The sequence below is a fragment of the Seriola aureovittata genome, chromosome 8 (assembly GCF_021018895.1).
Source record: "Seriola aureovittata isolate HTS-2021-v1 ecotype China chromosome 8, ASM2101889v1, whole genome shotgun sequence".
NCBI classification, from domain to species: Eukaryota; Metazoa; Chordata; class Actinopteri; order Carangiformes; family Carangidae; genus Seriola; species Seriola aureovittata.
In genome coordinates, this window is record NC_079371.1 from 5,276,902 (window position 1) to 5,302,590 (window position 25,689).

At 40.8% G+C, this 25,689-nt stretch overlaps 1 protein-coding gene across 1 annotated transcript in view; it reads left to right on the forward strand.

Annotated features, from left to right (window-relative positions):
- The window catches only part of LOC130173895 (polycomb group RING finger protein 3), a 57,322-nt gene that overhangs the window by 22,030 nt on the left and 9,603 nt on the right, over positions 1 to 25,689 (forward strand). Inside the window, exons 2-7 of the mRNA XM_056383438.1 lie at positions 3,629 to 3,738; positions 9,187 to 9,304; positions 14,286 to 14,382; positions 17,518 to 17,573; positions 17,915 to 18,022; positions 22,680 to 22,768. Of these exons, the coding sequence (XP_056239413.1) occupies positions 3,724 to 3,738; positions 9,187 to 9,304; positions 14,286 to 14,382; positions 17,518 to 17,573; positions 17,915 to 18,022; positions 22,680 to 22,768 (483 nt within the window). The 5' untranslated portion in view covers positions 3,629 to 3,723. The remainder of the gene's footprint in view (positions 1 to 3,628; positions 3,739 to 9,186; positions 9,305 to 14,285; positions 14,383 to 17,517; positions 17,574 to 17,914; positions 18,023 to 22,679; positions 22,769 to 25,689) is intronic.

A 25,689-nucleotide genomic window follows, 5' to 3' on the forward strand; every position in this document is an offset into this window, starting at 1 on the left:
AAACAATTCTAGTTTGTCTCCAGAAGGCTGCGGACACTGTGACCTGGTAAACCACAGCAACCACTTTAAACTTAACTATCAGCCAGTGACGTTTACTGACTTGACATGAGCAGATGATAAACCGCTCAGACAGCCAGGAAATTGGGTTGAAATTCGTGCTACATTACGATGGAAACCTGATTACAGTGAGGTTTAACTTGTAGTGAATGTCCTCAGCTGACCTGATACTGATTCTTTACAGTCACTTGCTTGCATCTTTACACAGACAACAGGACGTCCGTAATATCTGACTGACAGCAGGAGTTTTCCAGTGTGATGGTGAATGCATCCTTCCTTTGATGGCAGATGTCTGAGTAGTCTGCTTTGCTGACTTTTATATCGCTGGTAGCCTCAAATGACCCAGAATGCAGCAGCCTCAGTTAAGAACTGAACTGACCTGAACTGAACTCAAGACAGGATCTTTTTATATATACGATGCCTCCAGTCTTCTCCCTCCAGTCATCCAGCAGTGGTTCAGCAGCACAAACACCACTGCTGCAGAGAACAGACGGTGAACAAATATCTGTTGCAAAGAAAACATCTCCAGTCTGTCTGAAGGTAATTTGTCTTTACAAAGTCCTCAAAACCGCAACCATAATTTGCTGAATTATTACGCATGGGGCACTAGACGTGGGCCGAAATTCGATAATATTGAATATTGCAATATTTCCCACCATGTGCGAGTCCGACCCTCATTTCACTACTTTGCTTACTCCACTTATGTGACAAATGAAACTTCAGCTGCATCGCTTATACCTGAAACATAAAGTACAATAATATAATTATGTATTCACTTCCACTTGAAAATCGCCCAAGCCTGTGTGGCATCTGAAATAAGGTTGAAATCCCAAATGAAGTTCTTCTTCATCTGTTCAAACAAGAGTGTAAAACTGACTGTGTCACGTTTTAATATTTAGTTCATTTAGTCATATGAAATTCACACGGGCTCAAAGATACACCACATGGCCTAAAGAGTGTGGACAACAGCTGCAAGAATTAGTCTATTAATCGAGTTGTTTTATCGACAGAAAATTCATTGCCAACTATTTTTTGTGATTCATTGTTTTTTAGATATTTTCCAAGCAAAAATTCCTCTTAAAGCTTCTAAAATCTGAGGATTTGTTGTATTTCTTTCACACTATTTGAAAGTAAACGGAATATTTTTAGGCTTTGGACTGAAAGAAACAACTATTTTTATACATTTAATAAACAATATGATTAATCGAGTTCCATGAAGAAATAATTTTCCATTCGATGTGTAGTAACTGACCTCAACACCCTGAAACACCTTTATAGGACGAGCTGCGAGCCACACCTCATCAATCACCGTCAGCTGGAGCAGAGGAGTGGAGGCTGTTGTAGCAGCAAATTAACGCCCATTTTTTTTTTGGAATGAGATGCCAAACAGTCACACGTGGGTGTTATGTTCAGGTGTCACGGTATTTCTGGCCATGCAGTGCAGCTCATTAGGAGCGATCTGACTTTCCATCTCATTGTAATTTTAGCCGAACACGACAGATTCGAATTCCTCTAGAGAAAGTGCCTCTGCTCATTTCACCTCGTTTCCATCCCACATTTGCTCTTGTTGACATCATGAACTTTTCAAGCATAAGTTACAGCTTGAAAGCAGATGTCAACATGTGTTGACAATGGTTTTTTTTGGCCATATCTACAAACCTTTTAACATTTAGTTTTCAGTGCAGACGGTTTGTGCTCTCACACCTGTCTGAGCAAACCAAACAAAAAGAGGAAACGTTCCCGAGTTTAAAACAACTGTTTTGACCACGCTTGGTGCGAGCGAGTGACCTCAGCTCAACCCCGCCGACGCACGAGTATAAACCACTGCATCACAGAGGAGTCACCCGGCGTCATGTGACGATAACATCTGTTTGAAGCTCATCAGTGTGTGACGGCTGCTCTAATAGGCAGCAGTACAGTGTGTGTCCTCAGCAACCCCTGCCACATTTCATCTCTGTCGACTAACTGGGTTAATTTCACGGTCTGATGAGCAGACAGAGGCAGGTTGGCAAACTTAGCGTGGTCACCGGAGACTTTAAAGACTGTGTGTGTGTGTTTGTGTGTATGTGTTTGGAGGAGGATGAAGCAGTTGTGGGTGTTCGCCTGGCATTCCCTCGCCCATCGTGACTGGAGTGGTCGGACTCCTACAATTAACCAATGACTCACACAAAGTGATGGCACGACTCGTCACTGCTGCCCCGGCTGGGAGGCACAAATCTGTTGCCCTCTGTGGAGGACAGCCACAACTTTCAGGAACACTTGTGTAACTCGTGTGTCAAAGCGGTGATACATGAGGTCCTCATCTGTTTGTTTTTTCTTGCCCAGGATTCATTGCTGTGGTATTTGGCCTGTCAGTCAAACACTGTGGGTGGTACAGTGAAGTACTGTTTCCTTTGTAGTTTGACTCTCTTTAGGTTACTCACCAAAACCAAACCACATTTAAAGCTTTTATTTTAAGGAATAGTTCAACATTTTGAGAAATACACTTACAGAGAGTTAGATTAGAAGACTGATATCACTTCCTGTTTTTATGGTAAATATTTAGCTGGATTTAGCTAGTTAGCTTAACCCTACCAAAGGATTTTGAAAAGACTCATAAAAGACTAAAGTCTGACACCCTTTCACACCTAAAGAAAAAGTGTTTTTAGTCTATATTCAAGACAGGGGATCTTTTAGGGTCACTGTTTGCAAGACTAGATTCCTTTGAGATTATTTCCCATCATGCACACTTCCTGTTTGGTGCTAGAGGATTGTATTTGCACGAGCCAAGACTAAAAACTTGGGATGATATTAAAAATGTTTGATTTTATCGAGATGACAGGAGCGCACAACACAACTCTTGCAAAGCTCTCATGATTTTATTCCGTCGTTGGAAATTTGTCGGTGAAATTGCTTGAAAAGTCGTTTGGTGAAAGGCCAGCATTAGCTTAGCATAATGAGGCTAGCATGGCTCTGTCTAAAGGTACCAAAGTTCAAATACCAGCATCTCTAAAACTCACAAATCATTAAATATCTTGTGTATTTAACTTGTACAAAAAATTTGTGTAAATTATATTTGTGTAAGTGTAAAAATGTTATGGGGGTGTTTTGTGACAGGCTATTTCTTGGCCAGGACTAGCAGCTTCCTGGAGTCTGTGCTGGCTGCCTGGCAAACAGTCAGACACATAATCCCTGTAACACAGCGAATCGTTCGTACAAAGTTGTTTTTCCACTTTGGTTTTGATATGGATCAAACAAACTAGATATAGCATGTTAATTGGTGAGCTCTGGGGGTGCTGGTTGCCAGGTTTTGGGACCAGCTGTTACGACCAAACAAACCAGTTGCTGTCAGTAGCTTCGTATTTAATGGGCAGACATGAGAATGGGATTAAATCTTTCACCTAACTCTTTGCGAAGAAGCAAATAAATGCGTTCCTGAACTGAATTACTATAAGTTGTCAGCATTTGTAATATCCACTGTATGTACGGGGCTTTATTTAGGTTTTGAGGGCAGCCATTGTTGCCTGCTTTCTGACCTCGCTGCCACTAAATTACAACGCAGGTTACTAACTCTCCCCTCTCTCCTCTTTAGGCTCCAATGAGCGGCTCTTCATGATGAGGAGCTAACGCTGTCGGCCGCACAACCGCAGGAAGAGACGTGGCTGCTGCACCATCCACAGTCGACGCATGGCGGTATTAGGGGTAAGAACCACCCACAGAGTTCCTGTTGGTGCTTTCACAGCCTCAAAAACAAAAGGAAAATGAGTTACCGACACTTTGAGCCATTTAATGGACATGGGTCAATAACTGTGTTTTGTTTCTCTCTGGTGCTGACTGTCGGGCTTGGCTGGTAGACATGGTCTTGGGGTAAACTTCAGTAAAGAATTTCCTGTTTATCATTACGTGGATCCCAAATATTGATGCTGTAGCATAGCAGTGTGTTACTTAAGAATCATAATTGAGTTAATAAGAGAGAAACAAAAGTTTGAATTTAGCTTGATAAATACTGATTATGGAAGCTGAAACTACACCACTCCAATGTCCAGAGCTTTTCAATTTAAAAACTTGCACGATCCTCTGGGAGTTAAGAAAACATTTTATAAAAAAGTATTAAATATTTGCATATCGTCCATCTACAAAGATAAAGATTATAACATCTGCATTCATCAGGTGTCTTTATCTTCGTTGTATCTACCTCAGTGTCCAGTTTTAGCAATCAGTGTGGTTTTTCAGAACCCGTTGGAGCCTCGAAATGATGGATGTTGGCTGTCTCGGTGTCTTATTCACCGGACACAACCATCCATTATCTGAACTGTTAGCCGGGTGTAATTTCACATCTGATCATTTGGCTGCGAGACAGTGGTCAGTTACTGTGTGTTCACTCCACTGGAAACCTGGGTTATGTATCGTCTCTGTGGGGAACACGTGTATAATAATCGCATCTTATTATTAAATGAGCTAAACTGAAACATTAAAATTGACCTCAGAGTCTTTTGTGTCAAAGCTGCTCTGAAATCCAGAGAAAACAAACTAGTTAAAGAAGAGTTGATTTGACGGATGGTGGAGACGGAGACAGTCACTTCTAGAGAAGGAAGGGTAGAAATAAAACACCAATAAATTTAATGAATGGTCTGATAAACATATCTTTGGAGTCCTGGAGTCAGACCACGGCCGGAGCCAGGCAGCCGAGCCGTCTCCTCGGGGTGTCTGAGCCGATACTGAAAGTTCACCTCCACCGTCATCAAAAGAAAAGTTCTTTTTAAAAACACAGCTCAGACGTTCTTATTGAGTTTTTAAAGTTGTCCCTGCCAGAGATGAACAGAAAGGCCATAAACAACAGTCTGGTGTCGGGTTATGAGGGTGATGCTTTTTAAAGCGTGACATTTTTGGACATCTGTGACCTTTAATACTCACTGATTTCATCCAGTCACCTGAGATCTTTAGGCACAGCCAGCAGCTCCATGAGGACTGACTGTTACCTCTAAATCAGTTTGTTCCTCCACTGGTTCCTCAAAAGATTTTAGTACTTTCTCCTTTTATGTATTTTTTTATCTTGTATATAAAAATATTTGTGTAAAAATGATGATGACATTCTTTGTGCGTCTCTTCTCAGTCAGTCAGACCAATCACACGGATCCATAATGCAAGAATTTGTGGAGTGGATTTAAATACATCCAAAAAACAGAAGTCATCATAATCTCACCCAAGCACATGAACAGTCATTCATGACATACAGTACACAACAAACCTGTGTAATGTGCAATATCAGTAAAATGTTAAATGATTCATATCACATTTGTATTATTAAAAATAAACAGCTTAGATAAACCACACTGAGAAACTGAGCACACTTGTGATTTCCAGTTAATGCCAATTCCATGAACAAGGAACAGAAATAACCCATGACCCACCACGGCTTTCTCAGTTTTGGTTTTGCCTAATGCAACATGGCTCCACATGGTGAGGAACTGCCTTAGTAAAGCAGAGTGTGAGACTTGATGAAGACGGAGAGGAGACGAGAGCATCAGTGAGCCACTGAGCATGAGCTGAGACACAGCTGCAGCAGCGGTTAGGACGTATAAGAAGAGTCATACGGTCAAAGTGACGCCGCGCTCGATTCACTATTGACACAATCTCGCATTGAAAAACACAGTTAACTGCTTATGACTTGACACAAGTCCTTGAATTTTAATTGAAAGACTAGGGGAGACTGCTGGACTTCTGCTACCACCCAGGGGTGCCCCGTTTCATTTAAGTGCTATGTGGGCACAAGAAGAGCTGCAACGAGATCGACAGAAAATTAACCTGTAACTATTTTGATAATTAATTAATGGTTTCAGTCATTTTTTTAAAACAAAATTTCACAATTAATTTCACTATTCTCATAGACTTGATGATTCATTTAGAATATATTTGGCAGCGTAATCAATAATGAAAATATACTTTAGTTGCAGCCCTTGGCACAAGTCTTCCTCATGTCAGTTTATAATGCGATTTAGTGGTGAATACAAAAGTAATTTGCAATTAAGTCTTACCTGTCAGTTAATTATGAGCAATAACAAGCTCACATTTATCATACAAACAAAAAGCAGTTGCCTCGAGGTAAACCTGGAGTCGCCCGGGCTCCTGAGGGTTTGGGGCCCCCGGTCATTGTTTTCAGTGTCACTTGAACGATTCCTCTCTTGTTGATTTGTGTTTTCAGTCAGTGTCTCCTGTTAATGCACCTGTGTCTGAGCCTGTTATTTGTATGATGAACTTATTTTTCAATGAATCGTTTCATCTTTAAAATAACCAGAAAACATTAAAAAGAATTACAGTTATGATTTCCCACTGACCAAAGTGACATCTTCAGCTTCTTCTTCCAACCCCAGAGCTGTTCAGTTTACTGTCATGTGTGACAAAGAAAAGCATCAAATCCTCACATTTGTTAAGTTTGAAACAACAAATATTTTACATTTTCGCCAAAAAAGTGACTCACATTATTATTTGATTATCAAAATAGTTGCATTCTGTGTTGATCCACTAATTGATTAATCGTTGCAGCTCTAGTGTATGAGTTTGTCAAGTTGTAGGTGTTAGAGTGTGTACAGTATGAATTAATTGGTATTAATCTGTGACCTGTAGAACATCAACAGTGGACTGGGAGGAAACCGAGTTAACAGAATCAGCACATTTGGTTGTAACCTCACAGAGTCTCCGCCTCCTGTTGACAGACCTTCCGCACATGGGCTGAGTTTCTGTGTTTGCTCAGCTCGGTGAGAACTGAGTGGACTCCCGCTGACTTGAAATCACAGTTAGTCATTCACTTACTCAACACGCTTTAGCTTCTGTAAAGCAAATCACCGCTTTCAGCATCACGCGCCTCTTTCAAAGCATGAATCACCAGCCGAGCTGCCTGCCGCAGCCTGTTCTCCACGCTCGTCAGACTGTGATGGAGCAGGTATGCGTTCAGCTCAGGACTCATTGTATCACAGCTCACGGTCTCCACCTGTGGTTTGAAATTGGCAATGAGGCGTCACTGCAGACAGTAAATGACTACTACCTGCCTTCTATCAGTGATTTTGTCTCGGGTAAGAGTCAGAATAGAGAGCAGAGCCGTGATGAAGCGGCAGCATCAAACAGTCCACCAGTGCTGCAGTATAGACTCTTAAAAGTTTTCTTCAAAGAGGCTCAGAAGCAGAGGGTGAAGACACCGGAGATGCAGCAGCTGTGTTTGGCATAAAAGCAGGAGTGAAAGCTAAGTAGCTCCCTGAGCGCAATGAGAAGGGGCGTAGGAAACAATGAAGCTGCGCTGGCTGACATTAAACACTGCAGTAATATTCCTTGTTGTGATTATGAGTATATTACTGCTGCTGGCAGGATCGTACCTGCTGTGGCTTTTGTTTAATGGCGATATTGCCTGCGGTCTGACATATATATATATATATGTTTAGAGGTGAAGTGACTTGTTAAACTGGTTTATAATGTCCAGTGTGTTTGATTAACCTTCATATAATTGAGGATATATCTTATATTTGATGGAGTTGTGACAGTCTGTGCCTGATGCACTCACATGGGGCTGCAGGTAACGACTATAGTAATAATCAGTTAATCTGCAGTTTATTTTGGGTTCTATATTAAGGACAGGATGACGTCAGGACCCTCTGTAACTTTGTGATGTCACGACAAAGCCATCACCTTTCTTAGCCATGCCACAAGCCCCGCCCACCTGGACCCACCATCTGACCTTGCAGGATTTGTATTCTCTGAGTGTTTACCTGAAATCTGCTAAATTTTTAATCAGAAAACAGGTCCGACCTGTTACTAGAGACCCAGAGAGAAGCCTGAGAGAGGAGATGTAAAACTACACTGAGAGGGTTTTTGGTTCTTAAAACCACAAATATATCTTCTTATGGATCAGCACTTCAAATAAAACACAGGAGAAGTGGAAAATATCGAGCTTTAAAATGTAAGAAAATAGTGACAAAATGTCCATCGCAGTTTCTCAGTCTTTGTCAGACAAACGTAAATATCTGTTTACAGTGCCAAAAAAGAGAAAATCTGCGAACGTAAGAGGCTGGAACATGAGAATATTTGACAAATTACTGAAACGATAAATCAATCATCATAATAGATGTCTAGTCCACAGGTCACTTAGTAGGTGGACCGCAGTCCAGACCCTGACCAAAACATATAAGCCGTAAATTATTGAGAGTTTAGTCTCGTCGTAGAGACAACGTAAGAGAAAAAAGTGGGGAAAGAAAAAGAAAAGATCGTGTTAAAGTTGTTCAGTTGTTAAGACGTGAGATGATTTGGTTGACTGTTGTTTAACTGCTGGAGTTGACCATGAGGAATGAAAATGGAAAGACAAGCTTTTACTCAAACAATTTATTGTCTCCCCGACCAAAGTTTTAGCTTTAGGAAATTTTGGACCTCTTTGAGTTTTAATTGAATACCCCTGATGAAATGCGGCTATATTAAGTTAAGCTATAATTAAAAACCATTAAAGATTTTAAAATTTGTTTTTTTTACCGCGACATGTTGCAACCTGCTCACTACGTTTTCAGAAATGGTTTTGACCTCCTTTATTTTCACATCTGTGACATTACGTAACGTACAGTTTAGTCTTTTGGCTGTAATTGTAGAGCAGTGAGCGAACAGGAAGTGGTGCATTGTGATGTCTGCACACTTCAGTGGGACAATTAAGCCACTGCGAAGTTTAGACCTGCAGCCTTCTGGTGACGCGGTTACAACTCTACCTTCATGTCAGTCTCCCAGTCAAACAGTGAACCTGTGACCTTCCTTTAAAATAACGTCAAAAAAGAAACAATATAAGTTGTAGCTGAACAATAATTTTATAAAGAGGGAGAAATGTGGCACCTTCTTAGTGTTTGCATATAAATAAAGGCAAATAACAGAATAGTTTATGGTCTTTTGGATTCTTTTTATATCTATTTAATATCCACAAAAAAAATGTAGAAGCTTTTGCAAAAGAAACTATTATTAGTTGTTATATGTTATTATGAGGACATCATTCATATTTTCATGTGTAAATACTTTGAATTGAATTCCAATATCTGAGTCTGCTCAGATTGTTTTAACACGGCCTGTATATTACTCTGCTTCTACTTGTCTTACTGTTTTTTTTCTTCTTCTTCTTTTTCCCCTCAGAACCCCGACATGCTGACGAGGAAGATAAAGCTGTGTCACATCAACGCCCACATCACATGTCGTCTGTGTGAGGGCTACCTGATCGACGCCACCACCGTCACAGAGTGCTTACACACCTGTAGGTCCCAGCCAGCCTTTGTTGCAAATTTTCTTGTTTCTCATCAGTTTTCTTGTTTATTCGGCGCACACTTGGCTGCATTTGTCTCCCAGGGTTATCTCGGCTCAGGAGGTGTTGCCTCCAGGATTTATCCTCAATGGGAAGAATCCTGGAGGCAGAGCGATTCCTCTGTGATCCGTGCAGCTCTGTTCCTAGCTGCTCTTTGACTTAAAGCACTGCCTTCAGTCTGTGAAGTCTTCCTCACCACCACATATGAGGGCCTTCATCTGTCTGTAGCTCTGGCTGTATGTGCACTACAGTTGTGTGTGTGTGTGTGTATGTGTGTGTGTGTGTGTGTGTGTGTGTGTGTGTGTGTGTGTGTGTGGGTGGGAGTTTTAGACTTTTCAACCTAGAACTTGATGTTTCTTTCCTTTTCTATTTCTGTACAGCAAAGTCTCCCCCATAACTTCATTATAAAGTTCTCTCTCAGGTGAACAAACAGTCACTGATATTTAATCTGCACTTTCAGTATCTGTCAGATGAAGGTGCTTCATCATTAGCTGGGTCTTTTCAGTGAAGTAGAATAATACATTGCTGAATTACAATGGCTGTAATTTCTGTTGCCTAAAAGCTGATTGCATGAAGAATCTTTAGAGTTAAAAATACACAGTCTTTTCTTTAGTAGAAGAAGAATTTCATGAAATCTGTTGAAACAGAGTAAAAATCTTATTAAAGAAGTGTTTTTATTATGCAAAACCATCTCATCCTAAGTCAAGTTTAATCCCTCCTTGTTGTTGATGTTCAGTTAAGATTTATTCAGTGTAATTACAACATTTTCTGCACGTATGAGTGCAGTCTCAACAAAGTTCACTTGACTAATTGGCTGTCAGTTAGTACCATGTAGTTTCAGAGACAAAATGACTCCTGTTCTGTCATTATAACCAATTTACAATATTTACACTGGATGTGGGATTGACTGTTAAGATCCTTACTGTAATTCTTTTCCAAGACGTGCGAGACGTTTGTGCAACTGCCCACATATTCTTTTCTTTCTGGCTGGTTCAACAGAGGACAGGCAGCATGGACTTAAATATTAAATGTTCTTAAATTTTGTAGACAGATTTTAATTGGGTTAAATTCGATTTTTTGACGTTTGTTGCGGCAGTTTAAATCCCATCTCATTGCACTCATTGTTTTCTATTCTGACCTATTCTGAAAACTCCTTTTGTAAGTTATTTTTTTGGCCATTTTATGCCTTTATTAGATAGAACCAGTAGAGAGAGAGAGGAAGTTCAGGGAGAGAGTCGGAGAATGACATGCAGCAAATGGTTCGGCTGGCTTTTTTCTTTCTTTTTTTTTTTTTATTAAAAAATTTTTTAAATTAAAAGTTACCTATTTTCTTTATAGCTGTGTCCAGATTTAAGAACTTTACTAATTATTTCAGTGAGTAGAGACTCACTGAAAGGCTGTTGTAAATCTGTTGCAGAAATATTTCTGCTCTTACTGCTAACACTCGTAGAGAAGGACAGTAAACCTGCAGTGTAGTAGGCTTGGGAAATAAGTAATATATTATCACAGGGTGATATTGTTGGACAAACTGCCCAATATATTATTGTATTATTGTATTTTATATTTCAGGTGTAATTGATGCTGCCACTAAACAGCAGTTCAAAGTTTTATTTGTCACAGGCCAAGGTGCAAGGCGCAGTAAGCAGAGCAGTGAAACGCCTGCAGGGCAGCTCCGTCTTTAACAGACTGTTCAGGTCGCTGTTTGACATCGGTGACAAGCCGTGTGGAAAACCACCAGATATGATACTCAAATAGAGCTCGTACAGCTGTTGTGGTCGTGTGCTTTATGATGCATGGAAATAGTTTGCACCGACACAGAAATGATAACGCGTTCTGTTCTCTGTGTTAAACGCAGACAGGCTGTGCCCATAAACCATCAGTAATGAAATCGTTTTCATACTGTAAGCAAACAGATCCTACATTCTTCAAAGGGAGAAAGAGAGAAATAAAAATGATTTAACACTGGGCTTCAGTTCAAAAATGAAAACTTATAAACAACACATGGATCTGTTTTCTGAAGCTGTGAGTTATTATTTGAAATATGAACATGATTAACAATTAAAAGTGTTTTTGATGGGTTTGAACAGTTGAATAAACAAGCACTTTGGTTGTGAATTCGGATTAGTGAGCAAGAGATTGAAGGCTGTCCTGCAGTTGGACTCGAGTCGCTTTGTGTTTTGGTTTCTAATTATCCTTAAGTATGAATGAGTATGTTCTTCATACAGCATTTTTCAAAGCAGAAGTTACAAAGCACTTTGCAGGAGGGGGAAAAGACGTAGAGGAAATGAATGAGTTAAGTATGACGGTGAATGAAAAAGAAAAGATTTTGATAATGATTTTTATTTTTCTGTTCCAACAAGCTTTGAAAAGGACGTTACAGTAGTTGAGGTGTGATGTATACATTTTTTCAGTGTTTCTCAGCAGGAAAAAAGGAAGAGTGAACCAGTCATCCTTCACATGGGATCCAGAATTACCTTTTAGTTTTCTGTTGGATTGATGTTTACACAATTAGATTTGAGTAATTGGTAAATAACAGAATCTGGGCCCACAAACAAGCTGCCAGCTTTTCAAACTGTTACACTACAGAACATGTAGAAATGCAGCTGTGGACCATCTGAGAGCTGCCTGGCACTTTCATTGCTCTTGCGAAATAAGTTTTAGGGCAGAGCTTCCTCTTTGATTCCTCAACCACCCAGCCAGATATTTCCTGTATAACCAACAAGGCCTCATGGTGCCTCAGTCTTTCTGAAAGCATCGTGTGCTCGGTCCGAGATTGATGAGCCTCTATAGACAAAGTATGATGGCGTCTTTTTCATTGCCTGCTGAAGTGAAAAGAAAAGTAGCATGACCTTGAAAATATCTGTTTTGAAATGCCGTGTGTGTGTGTGTGTGTGTGTGTGTGTGTGTGTGGGGGGGGGTCACTGAGTTGAGCCTGATTACCACATCTGCAAGCACCCAAGTGCCCTTTAATGCTCACATGAGATGTGGTTAGAGGGCAGAGGCATCAAGCCAGATGCTGGTGGTTTTGACAAGTACACAGCTGATATTTAGAGGTTTTTGTTGTGAAATCATAATTGTCTGCTGCTGCAGAATAATGAAGGGGATCTGTGGAGCTTTGAGCCTGAGGGCGATCTTGCTGCTGCTGTGTTTTGAGCAGTTTAATCGAACTCGACGTGTTTATTCCTCGTGCAGCTGCGTTCGATGTTTGGGTTTGGTGAGAATAATCAAAGCAAATTGTAGCAGGGACCAATCAGTCGCTCTGTGGTTCTCCTGGAGCAGAGGGAAGGGGAAACTTTGTGTATATGTAAATTGTATTACTTATGTTCATAGTCGCGCCATTAGGTAGTTTTTAGTTTAGAGATTTGCTACAATCACAGGAGATACAAGGTGGAAACAAGTGTTGTATGAAGAAGAGTTCTTTAAATTAGAGAACATTGATAATGCATCTCTGATGGAGAAGGTGTTTAATAAGTGTAAATATGACTGGGAAAATAAGATTTGGACTAAACCACAGTTTGTTTTTTTAATCGATTTAAAGAAAAGAAGATCTATTTGTGCAAATATAAGAGCCGGTGTTCTGCCTCTTCTCACTGAAACAGGTCGGTACCTTGTTTGGAAGTGGAATTCGTCCCGTGTATGATTTAAGGGAAGTTGCAAACGAGTACCATTTCGTTTTTTGGGGTTTTTTTTTCCATTTACTGAAGGCAATTCCAGCTGACATTGGGCGAGGGCCGGGTACACCCTGGACATTTCACCAGTCTATCAAACAGCAGACATATAGAGACAAACAATCATCTGCGTTCACATGCAGGTTAATCGGCGAATTGCCCGTAGGTGTGAATGTGTGGACTGTGGGAGGAAGCCAGAGTACCCAGAGGAAAACACAGGCAGTCACGAGGAGAACATGCAAACTCCACCGAGTCTGCACTGGAAACCCTGACATGTCTGAGATGATGGGTATGAATGATTCACAAGGGTTAAAATAGTTGTTTGAAAAAGAGAAGTTTAAATAAGCATCTTATTTAAGGAATACGTGACAGTTCGGGAACAGAACACTGAACAGATGATGATGATGCTGATGTATTCATACATCTGTTTTTCTTTATCAGTGAATATCTGACCAGCCTGCAGGAACAGGTGTAGTGTTAGTGTTTGATGTGAACGTGTCTTATAATACCATGATGGCATGGTATATTCAGTTCAGTTCATTAAATTCACTCCATTCATTCAATCATCCCATGCCTTCCTGTGAGATGAACCCAGACAGTGTAATACGGCGTCTGTCCACTCGAGGGAGCTCTTCGACCGCAGGTGGGAGTGAAGACGAGTCGCTTTGATTCTCCCTCTCACTTTGAAAAAAAAAAAAAAGGGGGCTCCACTGAACAAAGACAAAGAGATTCACATCACATCAGCACTGCAGCTTCTCTGCAGTAAAAAAAAAAAAAAAAAAAAGTCAGGTGGAAATGTATTTGTTGGAGAATCATGTGCAGTGAATGAGTGGTGGTTTATTTAGTACATCTTAACGTGCACACGACGGGGGTTCATAAACCTGTCATCGAGCGTAAACGGCTTTCGCAGGATCAGATCATTCATCACAAGTCGCTCTGTCATTGCAACTTTCTTTGTGTCTGTTTCAACATCAACTTGTATTTTTTTTCCCCAAAACAGCTGTCTGAAAACATACCTACTACTGGATTAATTTATACATGTGTAGGTTGGAGAGTAACCACATGTCCTGTGTGTGTCTCTCTCTCTCTCTCTCTCTCTCTCTCTCTCTCTCTCTCTCTCTCTCTCTCTCTCTCTCTCTCTCTCTCTCTCTCTCTCTCTCTCTCTCTCTCTCTCTCTCTCTCTCTCTCTCTCTCTCTCTCTCTCTCTCTCTCTCTCTCTCTCTCTCTCTCTCTCTCTCTCTCTCTCTCTCTCTCTCTCTCTCCAGTCTGTAGAAGTTGCCTAGTGAAGTATCTGGAGGAAAACAACACGTGCCCCACGTGTAGGATTGTTATTCATCAGAGCCATCCACTGCAGTACATCGGGTGAGTGAGGGAAGAGCTACACACACACACACACACACACACACACACAGGTACAGTGAGCTGCTGTCTTTCAGTTCCACACTCTTCCATCCTCCTCTCTATCTACACTACCCTCCTCCTCTCTTGAGGTTTTTTTCTGAATCCTTCACTCACAAACATTTACTACACACACACACACACACACACACACACTGACATGTCGACGGCGCTCCATCACTGTGCAGGGAGCTGCTCGCTGCCTCTGGGGGCATCAGCAGTGCACTGGCAGTAAACAATAAACTACCAAGGAGCAAAGTGCTGCTGGCCTTTTTCCATTTTATTTTTATTCTTCTGCAAAAAGAAAAGACCCTGGACCTCTTTGGCCGCTCTGCTTAGAGTGGTCTCTATTTCTGTGTGTTTATATAAAGATTCACTGAATAAATTAGTGCTACAAATGATGCACTTATAACCCAAGCTCATTTACAATTCAGTTTCCTACATGAACTAAAAAATGTACAGTATGCATCGCAAAAAGTAGTATATACAGGTATTCAAAGCATAAGCAATAATAAAAGACTACACTGGATCACATGTTGGCAAACCATATACTGTATACTGCCCTTTTGGCCAGGTCTCTCCTGTAAAAGATAATGTATGTTCATTCACCACTAGGTTAAAGTGGCAATAGACCATTTTCCGGATATAAATAAGACCTTTATAATATTAATATATCATAGCTTAGATAAACTGAGCACAGTCGCCATAACTACTGACAGCTGGTCACCACTGCCGGTAGTGTTGACCCATATACCTGATAGCATTATGATACTGCAGTGAACCTCAGCAAACCCAACTGCAAAATGCTTAAAAAATATGACACCAGAACTGTTTAAAATCAGCTGCAAATCCTTCCCTTCAAAATAATCGACCACTTAAAGTGAAAAATTAAAAGTGGCCTTCTCTGTGCTTTTCTTGTTGACTTGGCACACACAGACCTCATCCGCAATAGTATGCATCAGCTAATTTGAACAATGAGCTTCGTGAACTGATTCCCTCTTCAGGTTAAAGTGAGGAGGCGTTTTAGAAGTCAAGTCTTCTTATTGTTGTTGTTGGGGTGTTCACACTGCCAGACTAGATCCTGCTCCGCGTGGGGCCGTGTTGTTCTTACCCCCTGCGAGTGCTCACGCATTAATGTCCGATTAATACGACACACAGGCTTAATGTGCGCCTGCAATTTAGTCATTACCATGTTAACTGTGCTGTCTGCACACTCATTGTTTTAGCAGGAAATGCTCCATTTCAAACACATTAGCTCTTTGTGCAGCTGTTTTGTTTTTTTGTTTGTTTGTTTGTTTGTTTGTTGTTGTTTTGTTTTTTTTGCCTCACTGTGTGTAGGGAATCGGAGTTGATTGGAAACATCACAAGTGATTTGAAGGCAAAAACGCCCCAACAGATGACAGATAATTCCCATCTGCACATCAGGAAGATTGATCAAAGTTGATGTTGGAGACTGAGCTCAAAGTCACAGTCAGACATCTTCCTCTCAGAGAATCAGCTCGACAGAACTAATCCCTCCACTCTCACTGTCAAGTGTGGCTTTCCTTGATGGTTTTAATCCATTTTATTTACACATGCTTGAAATGATTCTGACAATAAGACCATCACGGAATCAGACTGCATACTTCTGGGAAGGGAATTAGCTCATGTGGCTGTTATTTATTTTTATTTTTTTTTAAAAGATGCAAATTAGTATGAAGTTCATTTTTATTATGACCTCAAAGGGTTTTTTTTTCTTTTTTTTTTGATGTATAGAGTAGAGACAAGGAAGCTTAGAGGGACGTGGATGAAGATCTCGAGAGGGATTTAGACTCGGTGTTATGGAAACCAGAAGATGTATTAATAGACAATCTTGCCAAAGGTGGCTGGAAGTAGTTGCAGTTTCTCTTCTGTAGTTGTATGTGAATTTTATTTTGGGACTTTTGGGACTTTATCCAGAATTTTTCCAAATTCTGGAACCAGGGTACATTTACTTTGAAAGTGATGTAATATTAACAATCTTACAGCACTTTTTCCATTTATCAATTGCTTAGTCTAGTTGAGATTAAAATTTAAAAGGCAGAATCCAAAAACAGTGTTAAAACAATAAAGATATCAGATAAATTATGAGAACACAAGAGTTCAAAAGAGATCAGTCAGTCAAAATACTTTATACTTGTGGGCAGTTGCTGTACTTATAGAAAGCATGTGGTATTATTACAACAGTTGTATGTCTTAATTGTAATTTCTGTTAAATTATTACACAGCAGATCTCGGTGCTGCGCTCGTCTGTGAGAATGTAATGCCAGTTCCATCCAGCAGGGGTCAGTGTTTTGCTGCTTTTCGGAGCGGGCCTCCTCATCCAGGCCCTGGATACAGTGACTCTGTCACTCTCCCAGCAGACAGCAGGGGAGGAACGAGCACGTCACGTTTTTTTTTCGGAGGGCTTTTCCTCCACAGCGCTGTAACAAACTCAGTGTGTCGTGTCCGTTAGCCGGCTGCTGCGGCTGCTTGTCAAAACGCACCGTCATGGTGATGGCAGACCAGAGCCCACACTGTGCACCTGTGACACCTGCACTGCCTGACAGGGGAAAGACTATTTAACACTCTGACTGACGGAGCATATGCTGTTACTCCGGCCTCTGAGGGCTGCTGCCATTTGTCAGTTTGCTATAACACATTAGATTTTTCTCCATAAATGACGTCTTGAGAATAAAGTTTTTCACAGTTTTGGGATGCTCAGAGTTGTACTGTGTGTATCAGTGGGTCCCAGCCATCATCACAGGTTGCATACGTCACCAGTTTAACCAAAGACCATGTACATCTATTTGCAAGTAAAACGACAATAATTAGAGGAAAGTCTGAAAAAATAAGCCACAAATCTGTAGAAATTTCGTTTTCTGCACTTTTATCCTGTTGATCAAATCACGACGCCTCCGACTAATCCCGTGACCCCTGGGTGGGGTCGGACTCTCGGGTTGGGATGCAATACCAAGAGCATCACTAATATTTCAGATGTGTGATTCACATCTTTGTGTGTAAAATTCAGGTGCTGTTGTTGCCATAATGTCAAATCTCATTAACTAACAAGTTAACTAATTATTGTCTCGTTCTTTTTAGCCATGACAGAACAATGCAAGACATTGTCTACAAGCTGGTACCGGGACTTCAAGAGGGTAAGTGATCATGTATTGTCTTTCTTTATGATGCGGCCCAGAAGATATCCATCTAATAACCTTAAAACTTAAGCTCTCATTGTGCCTCGCTAATGTCCGACATCACTGTCTGCATGCGTTGACAAATTGGCTTGGCATCGCTGAATAACTCATATATTTTAATAAGATATTCTTTCCGTCATGGGTGGACCGAGACGGCCTAATGAAACAGGTTGCGGTGCACGCACACAATCACTCACACCATTGAATTTTAAAAGCCTGGTGGTGGCAGTAACCTTGAGGAAAAAGACGCTGCCCTCCCTTATTGTTTCCGTTTCTCTCTCTCTCCCCCTCTTGTGCAGCGGAGATAAAGAAGCAGAGGGAGTTTTATCAGAAGTTGGGGATGGAGGTGCCTGGAGACATAAAAGGAGAGCTGTGCAACATGAAGACTCATCTAGATCAGCGCAACGGTACGAACCGCACCGCACGTTGTTCTTTCCTCGCATTACTGTCGTGAAAAAAGACAAACCCAACAGTGATTGCAGTGAATATTTTAAACTGTAACACAACCAGACTTTCATCTCTGGAGCGGTGACATCTTCCAGCTGGTGGCGGGAGTCAGCGGTTGGTTCTGTCTGGTTGAATATGCAAATTGTTTTAGCGCCTGCTGAGTCTTGGTTTACCAGCTGACCGACCAGGTTGTCCCTCGTTCAACACGACCTTAAGGTGGCACCAACAGACATGCAGGGCCTCAGCGTGCCAAAAGGTCTTGTTTACCTTTTATTGTCAGGTATGAGTTACTTGTTGGAAGACTTACAAACGGCAGGATAGGTCAACGAAGAAACAAAGAAACAAAAAAACACAAACTGTTGGCGGCCCCACAAATGAATGCACCATCGGGATGGTGCCAGATTCACAAACTAATAGAAGCTGCCTCAGCTACAAGACATTGTAGTGTTTTATGTAAACTCACCCTAGATCTATGTTATTTGTTTGTTTTTTTTAAGGTTATGTTTTTCATTTAGTGGAGCTCATTGAAGCTGGATTTACACTTGACATGAGGAATTATGAACAAGTTTTTATAGTTTTATAATTCAGCAGCATTTTTTTTTTTACCAGTTGATAGCACCCACTGCAACAGATGTATCATCCTTTAATTGTATTCACTCCCACAGCAGCTGAATTTCATTCTTTGATTCACTGTGATGCAGAGCGGCGATGGCAGTGAAGTGCAGTTTTGTTAAATTTGTGTTACTGAACAGGAGACGATTACTGAGCCTTTTAAACGGACTGTTGTTGTGTTTAGACTCAACAGTCTCCACCAGCATCAGACACTTGTAGGAGGAAACACAGGCAGCTCAAGCTGACCAATCGGATCACGTGGTATCTCTGTTCACACACATGCAGCTACATGTTTGAGGAGGTAAACAGCAGCTATGACACAGCCTGACATAGCTACAGAAATTATTCATATAATCTTAACCCCTTAACACACAACTATAAATCAGATTAATCCTCTGGAGTAAGCAGAGTCTTTAAACTTCTCAGAGTTTTGTTTTGATTCATACAGAGGCTATCAACCAGAGACTGGTGCATGTGGTTTTACAGTAGGGATGGGGGCACTTGCACCAAACTTGAGCCATAAACTACTGAACAATTTCCAAAAGACAGCACAACAATGTAAAAACACTGAACTGCTAACATTGTTTTCCAGACAAACTTCAGCTCAGCACCGTGACTGTCTCACTCCTCTCATAGTCCTGTACTAAGAACGAAGCCCCCAAAACCCGTAATGAGTAACATTAGAAGCACGGCCATGAGTAACAGTGGAAGCCATTAAGCAGTAGCGATGAAGGCAATTTAGCTGTCCAGAATGAGTCCCTGGCCCTGCTTGTTTTGCACGACGGATTTTCCAAACCAGTTCGCTTCCGAGGGCTGGGCTGGTGTAAATGTGTGCCCAGAGGGCTGTCATGCTGGCAGGCCTAATCGCTCGCTTAATCCCCCCCCTCTCTGATTTTGGTAATTAAGGCTCAAATGGAAGTGGAAGTGCTCTCCGGCTTCCTGTGCCTCTTCGCTTGAAGTCAGGTTTAGCTACAGCACACACAGACATACACTTAAAGGATCATTTGCACAGATACCAACAGAAATAGAATTGAGATTATAGATTGTGTGTTGAAACGCATACAAATGTCTCCAGCCTTGGATAGTGACAAGAATATTTTTTTGACTTTTTTTTTAAATGAGAAGATTTGAAGAAAATCAAATGTGGTTGCTTGTCATTTGGAGGCTCACTGACCAGGACCTCAGTGAAGTGGAAAGTCCTCCATTCCCCCTCAGAGCAGGTCTAAAGGTTGACCTCCACCTCTCAGCTCCATGCACCGGAGGCTAACGGACATGCTAGGCTGAAGGTGCCATAGTACCATCAAAAATCATATCTTTTTTATATCTATATTTATTATTATATTTTTTTATATTTTTTTTTCAGTGAAAGTGAAATTCAAAAATGACCACTCCCACTTTAATTGTGACTCATTTCACAATCACAATATGACTTTTTTTTTTGACAACACTTGTGCTTCCAAGTCTCCGTTCCTCCCTCACAGCTCCAAAGCTCTTTCAGAAAGTGTACACTGAGGGAAACGTTGTGAAGTGGTGATTGTTTGGAACACACTGAATTTTTGGATCAAAGTAAATGATGCTCCAGGAGTAGTTTGAAAAGTTTCTATAGACATTTTAATTTGTATTGTTTTGCCATTATTTGATGTCGCCATTAGAATCCATTTGCAAAAGAGCGAACTGCAAACTTTTAACAGCCGCCTTCAAAGCTCATTGTTGGATAGAGAATATATACACATGTATACACTCTCTCAACCAGTAATAGCACTGTGACATTAAGGGATAACATGACACATACTGTAAATCTAAGCTCCATTCTCTTTGCTTTTAACTGCACACTCTGAGTTTCCTCGTAAGCAGCATTTGACACCTTCAGAAGAAAAAGCTGGTTTCCAGCAGCAGACTCATTTTCTCTAAATTACCTGGTTTCCTGAGCACTTAATGCATGAAAATGGAGGGACAGGGGGCCGTGATGAGTCTGCTGAGTGCACTTTCCTCTTTCATGACAATATAAACTCCCACACACAAACACACGAACGACTGCTTTACTCCATCTCATTCCCAAAGTAGCCTCATTTGAAAATGTTATTGTACATGCCTTTGTGATTTGATTGTATGTGAGAGGTCCCATCAATCATAAACGCGTCAGCCTGTGCATTGTTCTCCTCCCATGCTAGATTGTTCAACTGAGTGAAACAAAAAGAAAACAGGCTGCTCAGTTTTTTTTTTTAAGTCCCCAGACCCAAGCAATCATCCCATTACCTGACGCCAACACCTCAAACACAAACCGGGTCGTCATGTCTGTTGAGAGTCAGCTGAGATACTCAGGGGTTGTTTGAAGGTGAGACACAACAATAAGATCAAGCCCCCCTCTTGATAAGCAATCAGCGAGGCCGACTCTGGAGACAATCACCGCAGAGACACCAGAGCAAGCTCAGACCTTTCCCGGTAATACCCTGTGGAATTGGTGACAGTTAGCCCAAATGGAAAACGGTCACAGAGAGGTGAACATAATCCCATCTACAGTCTGAGCAGTAAACTGTCCACACAGCACGTTATTACCCACTGAATCCAGCAAGAATAGACTGGCTTTCTTTGTTTGTAAAGGTTACAGAAAAAGCAATATCTGTCTGTGCAGCAGTTTTGTCACAGCGCCGCAATTTTGACTTTGATAACTAAGTTTCATATCCAAAAAATTCAATACTACAATATCACAGCCAACAGGGAAATCCATAAAGAAATCCATAAAGAAATATAAACCACCACCTGTTCTGGACAACTTGGTAGCACCTGTTTCACGTGGGATTTTAAAAGTTGTTTAGTTGTCTGTCCACTGAGTTTATGGGCACGCAAGAAACCAGGAAGTCTCTATGGAGTGTGTCTGCAGTGAAACAGCATGACTGTGGAAACTCAAATACTTGGACTTGTTTGTTTGTTTCAGTTACAGATGAACTTTAGATCTTAGTGTAGGGCTGAAATGAGTAATCAGTTAAGAGGCTGGATATAAACCAGACTGGATGCAGGCAGGGATTCTAGGATACTACTAGCGATGTCTGCGTGTCTGATATTTGAAACACTTCAAGGGAAGGAGTTTAAGATGCAGTTCAACAAACCCCCAAGTTAGTTCTCTAGAGGGGATAATTAAAGGTCATTTAAGATTGCGAAGCACATTTAGTAAAGTCTTTTCTTGCAAATTATCTGCAGCCCATTATGGCAAATTTTAAAAATCTTTCTTTAAGCCTTTTACATAAACTGTAAATACAGTTGACCCAAGGTGATCTGTATCATTGAGACTTCTCTTGTATCATTCAGCTCTGTGATATATTATTGAACAGTACCTTACCTTTCTCTTCCACTGCTCTGAACACATGTGACTGCTGCTCTCTCTAAAACCTGCCTCCATATCTTCCTCCATTTTCCTGAGAAAGGCACAAATAACAAAACCAGATGAACTGAATTAAAGGCAGAGCTGACGCTGGCCCTAGAGTAGGCTCATCAGAATGGAGAATGAATGTGGGTTTGTTCTTGATAAGAAGTTGCTGTGTATTAGAGACGTGCCCTGACAGCAGATAAGTCATTTAAAGGATGCTTTGACACCCTTGGACATGTAATTGCCTTATAAATGGACCTCTGCAGGAGGCGTGTTTCTGTTCCAACAGACACAGGCTGTCTAAACACTGCAGACACAAACACGCCTGTTTCCCTGGTGTCGGACTAGTCTTGATTTCAACGCGGCCACCATCGATGTCAGTCAGAGCTCAAGTCTCTTCATTTCAGTTAATGAGCATGATGGGAAAAACTGGCTGATCGAGTTCTGGATTGACTACAACATAAACAAAAACATAGCGATGCAGCTGGAAACCATGTGTCCGAGGACTAAACGCAAACACCAAAGAAATGTCTGTGACGAGCGTTTGCTTGAAGCGTATATACTCATGCTTTGATCTGTTGCTCTGCTCCAACATGGCCGCTCAACACTTCTCCTCTTTTTGTTTTTTTTTTCCTCAACAGGCGATGCGAAATCAGAGGACACGGCCAATAAGGAGGCAGGAGAGGAGAAACCAGAAGAGGACAACGACTATCACCGTAGCGACGAGCAGGTAAGACTCCAGCAAATTGGGGTTCTCCTCTCATCTTAAAGTGACAGCCTCTCTTTTACTTAGTTAAAGGGAAGGTTATACTCTCGCATAGCACTAGTTGTTTCTCACCAGAGTTGTGGGGATCACATGACTTAACTTAAGCCAGACTTAAGTCACTCATTTGAGGACTTGAGACTTGCTTGACCAACACTGGTAAAAGTCTCGACTTGACTTTGAGTTAGTATTCGTGATTTGAGACTTGACTTCGACTTGAGACGTGACTCGAATGGACTTGACTTTTTTTTTATTATTATTATTATTATTATTATTAATAAATATTTGCATTTTCTAGATATGGAGAAGTTACATTTAGTTTTTGAAACATGTTGATTTCTAGTGCGACAAAACCTGAAAACCTATCCCTTTAGGAATAAACTAGTTTTAAGGAAATTTCAGAGGCAGTGCAATTAGTTTTTCTTTTTTTTTTAAAAAAGATTAGAAGAAGCAAATTAGATAAAATAATTACAGGTTACAAAACGGTCTGTCAGGAACAAAAGCACAAAGGAATAAAAATAATGTTGGTGATAATTGTTGGGACAATTACCTTAAAAGCCTGCATTTTAATTATTGCCTTTTATAAAAGTGGCGGCCCCCATGTGATTCACCAGGCTGTTTTACAATTACTGTGCTCTTTTGTCTTTGGGTTTGTGGCTGTTTGATTTGTATAGATCTATTTAGTGACCGATTCCACTGCGCCACACCGCCGCCATGCACTGAATGCATTTAAAATGGAAATGGGCTTTTCTTGATTTCATTTGTATTCTGGCACGTTCCCCATCCCTGCAAAATGATATTAATAATGCAGAGAGAGCGGAGGGATTGTTGTTCAGGAGAGACGGTATCAGGAACACAAGGCGCTTTCCTTTAATGTTACACAGAAAATCGCATTTGTTCTATTTTAGCTGTGGTTTTCGAAATAAAGGAAGCCGACAGGCAGGTTTTTAAGAACAGGCCAGTCGTCTCCAAAACCAGCAGCTCTGCTCTGCCATGTCGGAGGAGGCAGGCTGCCCCGATGAGGGTGAAGATCTTGCCCTTTTGAAATTTCAGCAGCGGTGCAGAATGCGCTCAGAATAGCTAATAGGGCAGTTTGTGTGAGCTGAATAAAGCCATGTCAAATATCATGGGGGGGGGGGCAGTGAGAGAGCTGAGGAATACAAGATAAGATTTATTTGCGACTGCAGAGGTCCCACATTCACTGTTAACTTCTCTAACTAATGCTGCAGGTTATTTTCTTTGTTTGGAAGAAGCTATAAGAAATTCTCTGGTAACAAGAAACCATACAGCAGATTTTGACTTATTGTTTATACCCCGGAGAATTGTGGTCCAAAAGTCTGTGACTGGGATTTTCAGACCCCGCTGTATCTCTCCCTCTATTGTATCGGGTTATGTTAATCTGTTGGGGGATACCGCATTGTTGAAAATCATTTAGCATGACTGATTGATGAGGATATTCAGTTGTTTTCAACAATTTTTGCATTAATGTGGTGGAGTACATCATTTGACAGGTATTTATTTTTATTATTTCTGAATTGGTTTTACAGAAGAATTACTATATCTAAATATATATCAATATAGTGACGTAAAATTACATATGTCCTTATGGAGGATTTGAGTAGATTCAAAAGCCTTTATTTGTCCTTGAAGGGAAATTTGCAGACATGTAGCGGAACACAGTCACAACAAGTACAATTCAGGAAATTGACATAAAGAAAAAAACCTAATTTGTTCACATTATGATACATATTATTAATATTTGCAGTATTATCATATTAGTAAGTGCAAAAATGAGCTGTAAATGTTATGATGATATTGATATGATAATGATATTAGAGCTGTATACACAGTATGCATACCAAATTATTTGGAAATTATAATATTAGTGCTCAATGTATAATGCAGTGTAATGCAAAATGAGCGGTATGCATTATGATAATAAAGATAATGATGATGAGAATGATATTAGTGCAGAAAGAATTATAATGCAGTTCACACAGTGTACATAAAGATGGATGGCAGTCGCATGGTAATTTGATGAACATTGATAGCAGCATCAGTCCAAGCCATGTGCAAGTCAGTGTGTGTGTTTGATCCATATCGCCCACGACTGCTAACAGGTTACTTTATGTATACAACTTTGTTTTTGTCAGATAACACAAACTTTCATTCCACTGTGGAACAGTAAAGTGAAGACGGATACTTGTAAAGATCCTTCGAAGCCTGTTTCTTTTCCCCAGAATGTAGCAAACAGCTACATGTTGTTTAGCAGATGATGCCATAATTACAGACAAGCTGTTAGAAAAAGCAGAGAGTGGTGAAGGGAGAAGATGAGAAAATGCAAAATGAGGTAGTGCCTCTCAAGAGGTTTATAGTCGTATGATAAATATGAGCAAAAGTGAAGAGAAATAAGTCAAAGCGTAGTAAAAAAAACAACTCCATAGGAGTGATACCAGCAGCTGCAAGAATAAACACGAGGGACAAAAATTGTCCCAGAAAGCCGACTGCCCCCCCCACCAAGCCGTCTTGGTGTCACTGAAGATGTAGAAGCCACTCGGATGTAAGAACCAGGCAGACCAACCGCCACGCATGGCCGATTTCCAGAACACGTCCCCGCTGTCTTCTGGACGACCTTTCAGAAGATGACCTTGGGGTGTGAAGCGGTGCCAGAGAGAGCTAATGAAAGCAATGACGCACCAAAACAAAAAAAACTGCAAAAAGAATAACAACAAAAGCAACAATTAATCAGACGAACCTGCATTATTACCAAAGCATGAAGCAGTGTTTGAGATGAGGTATGAAGTGTGGGGATATTGTCACCTTCAGGCTCTCGTTGAACAGATTGTATAAATGTAAGAAACTACAGCTGGTTTGGGTTTAAAGAGTCT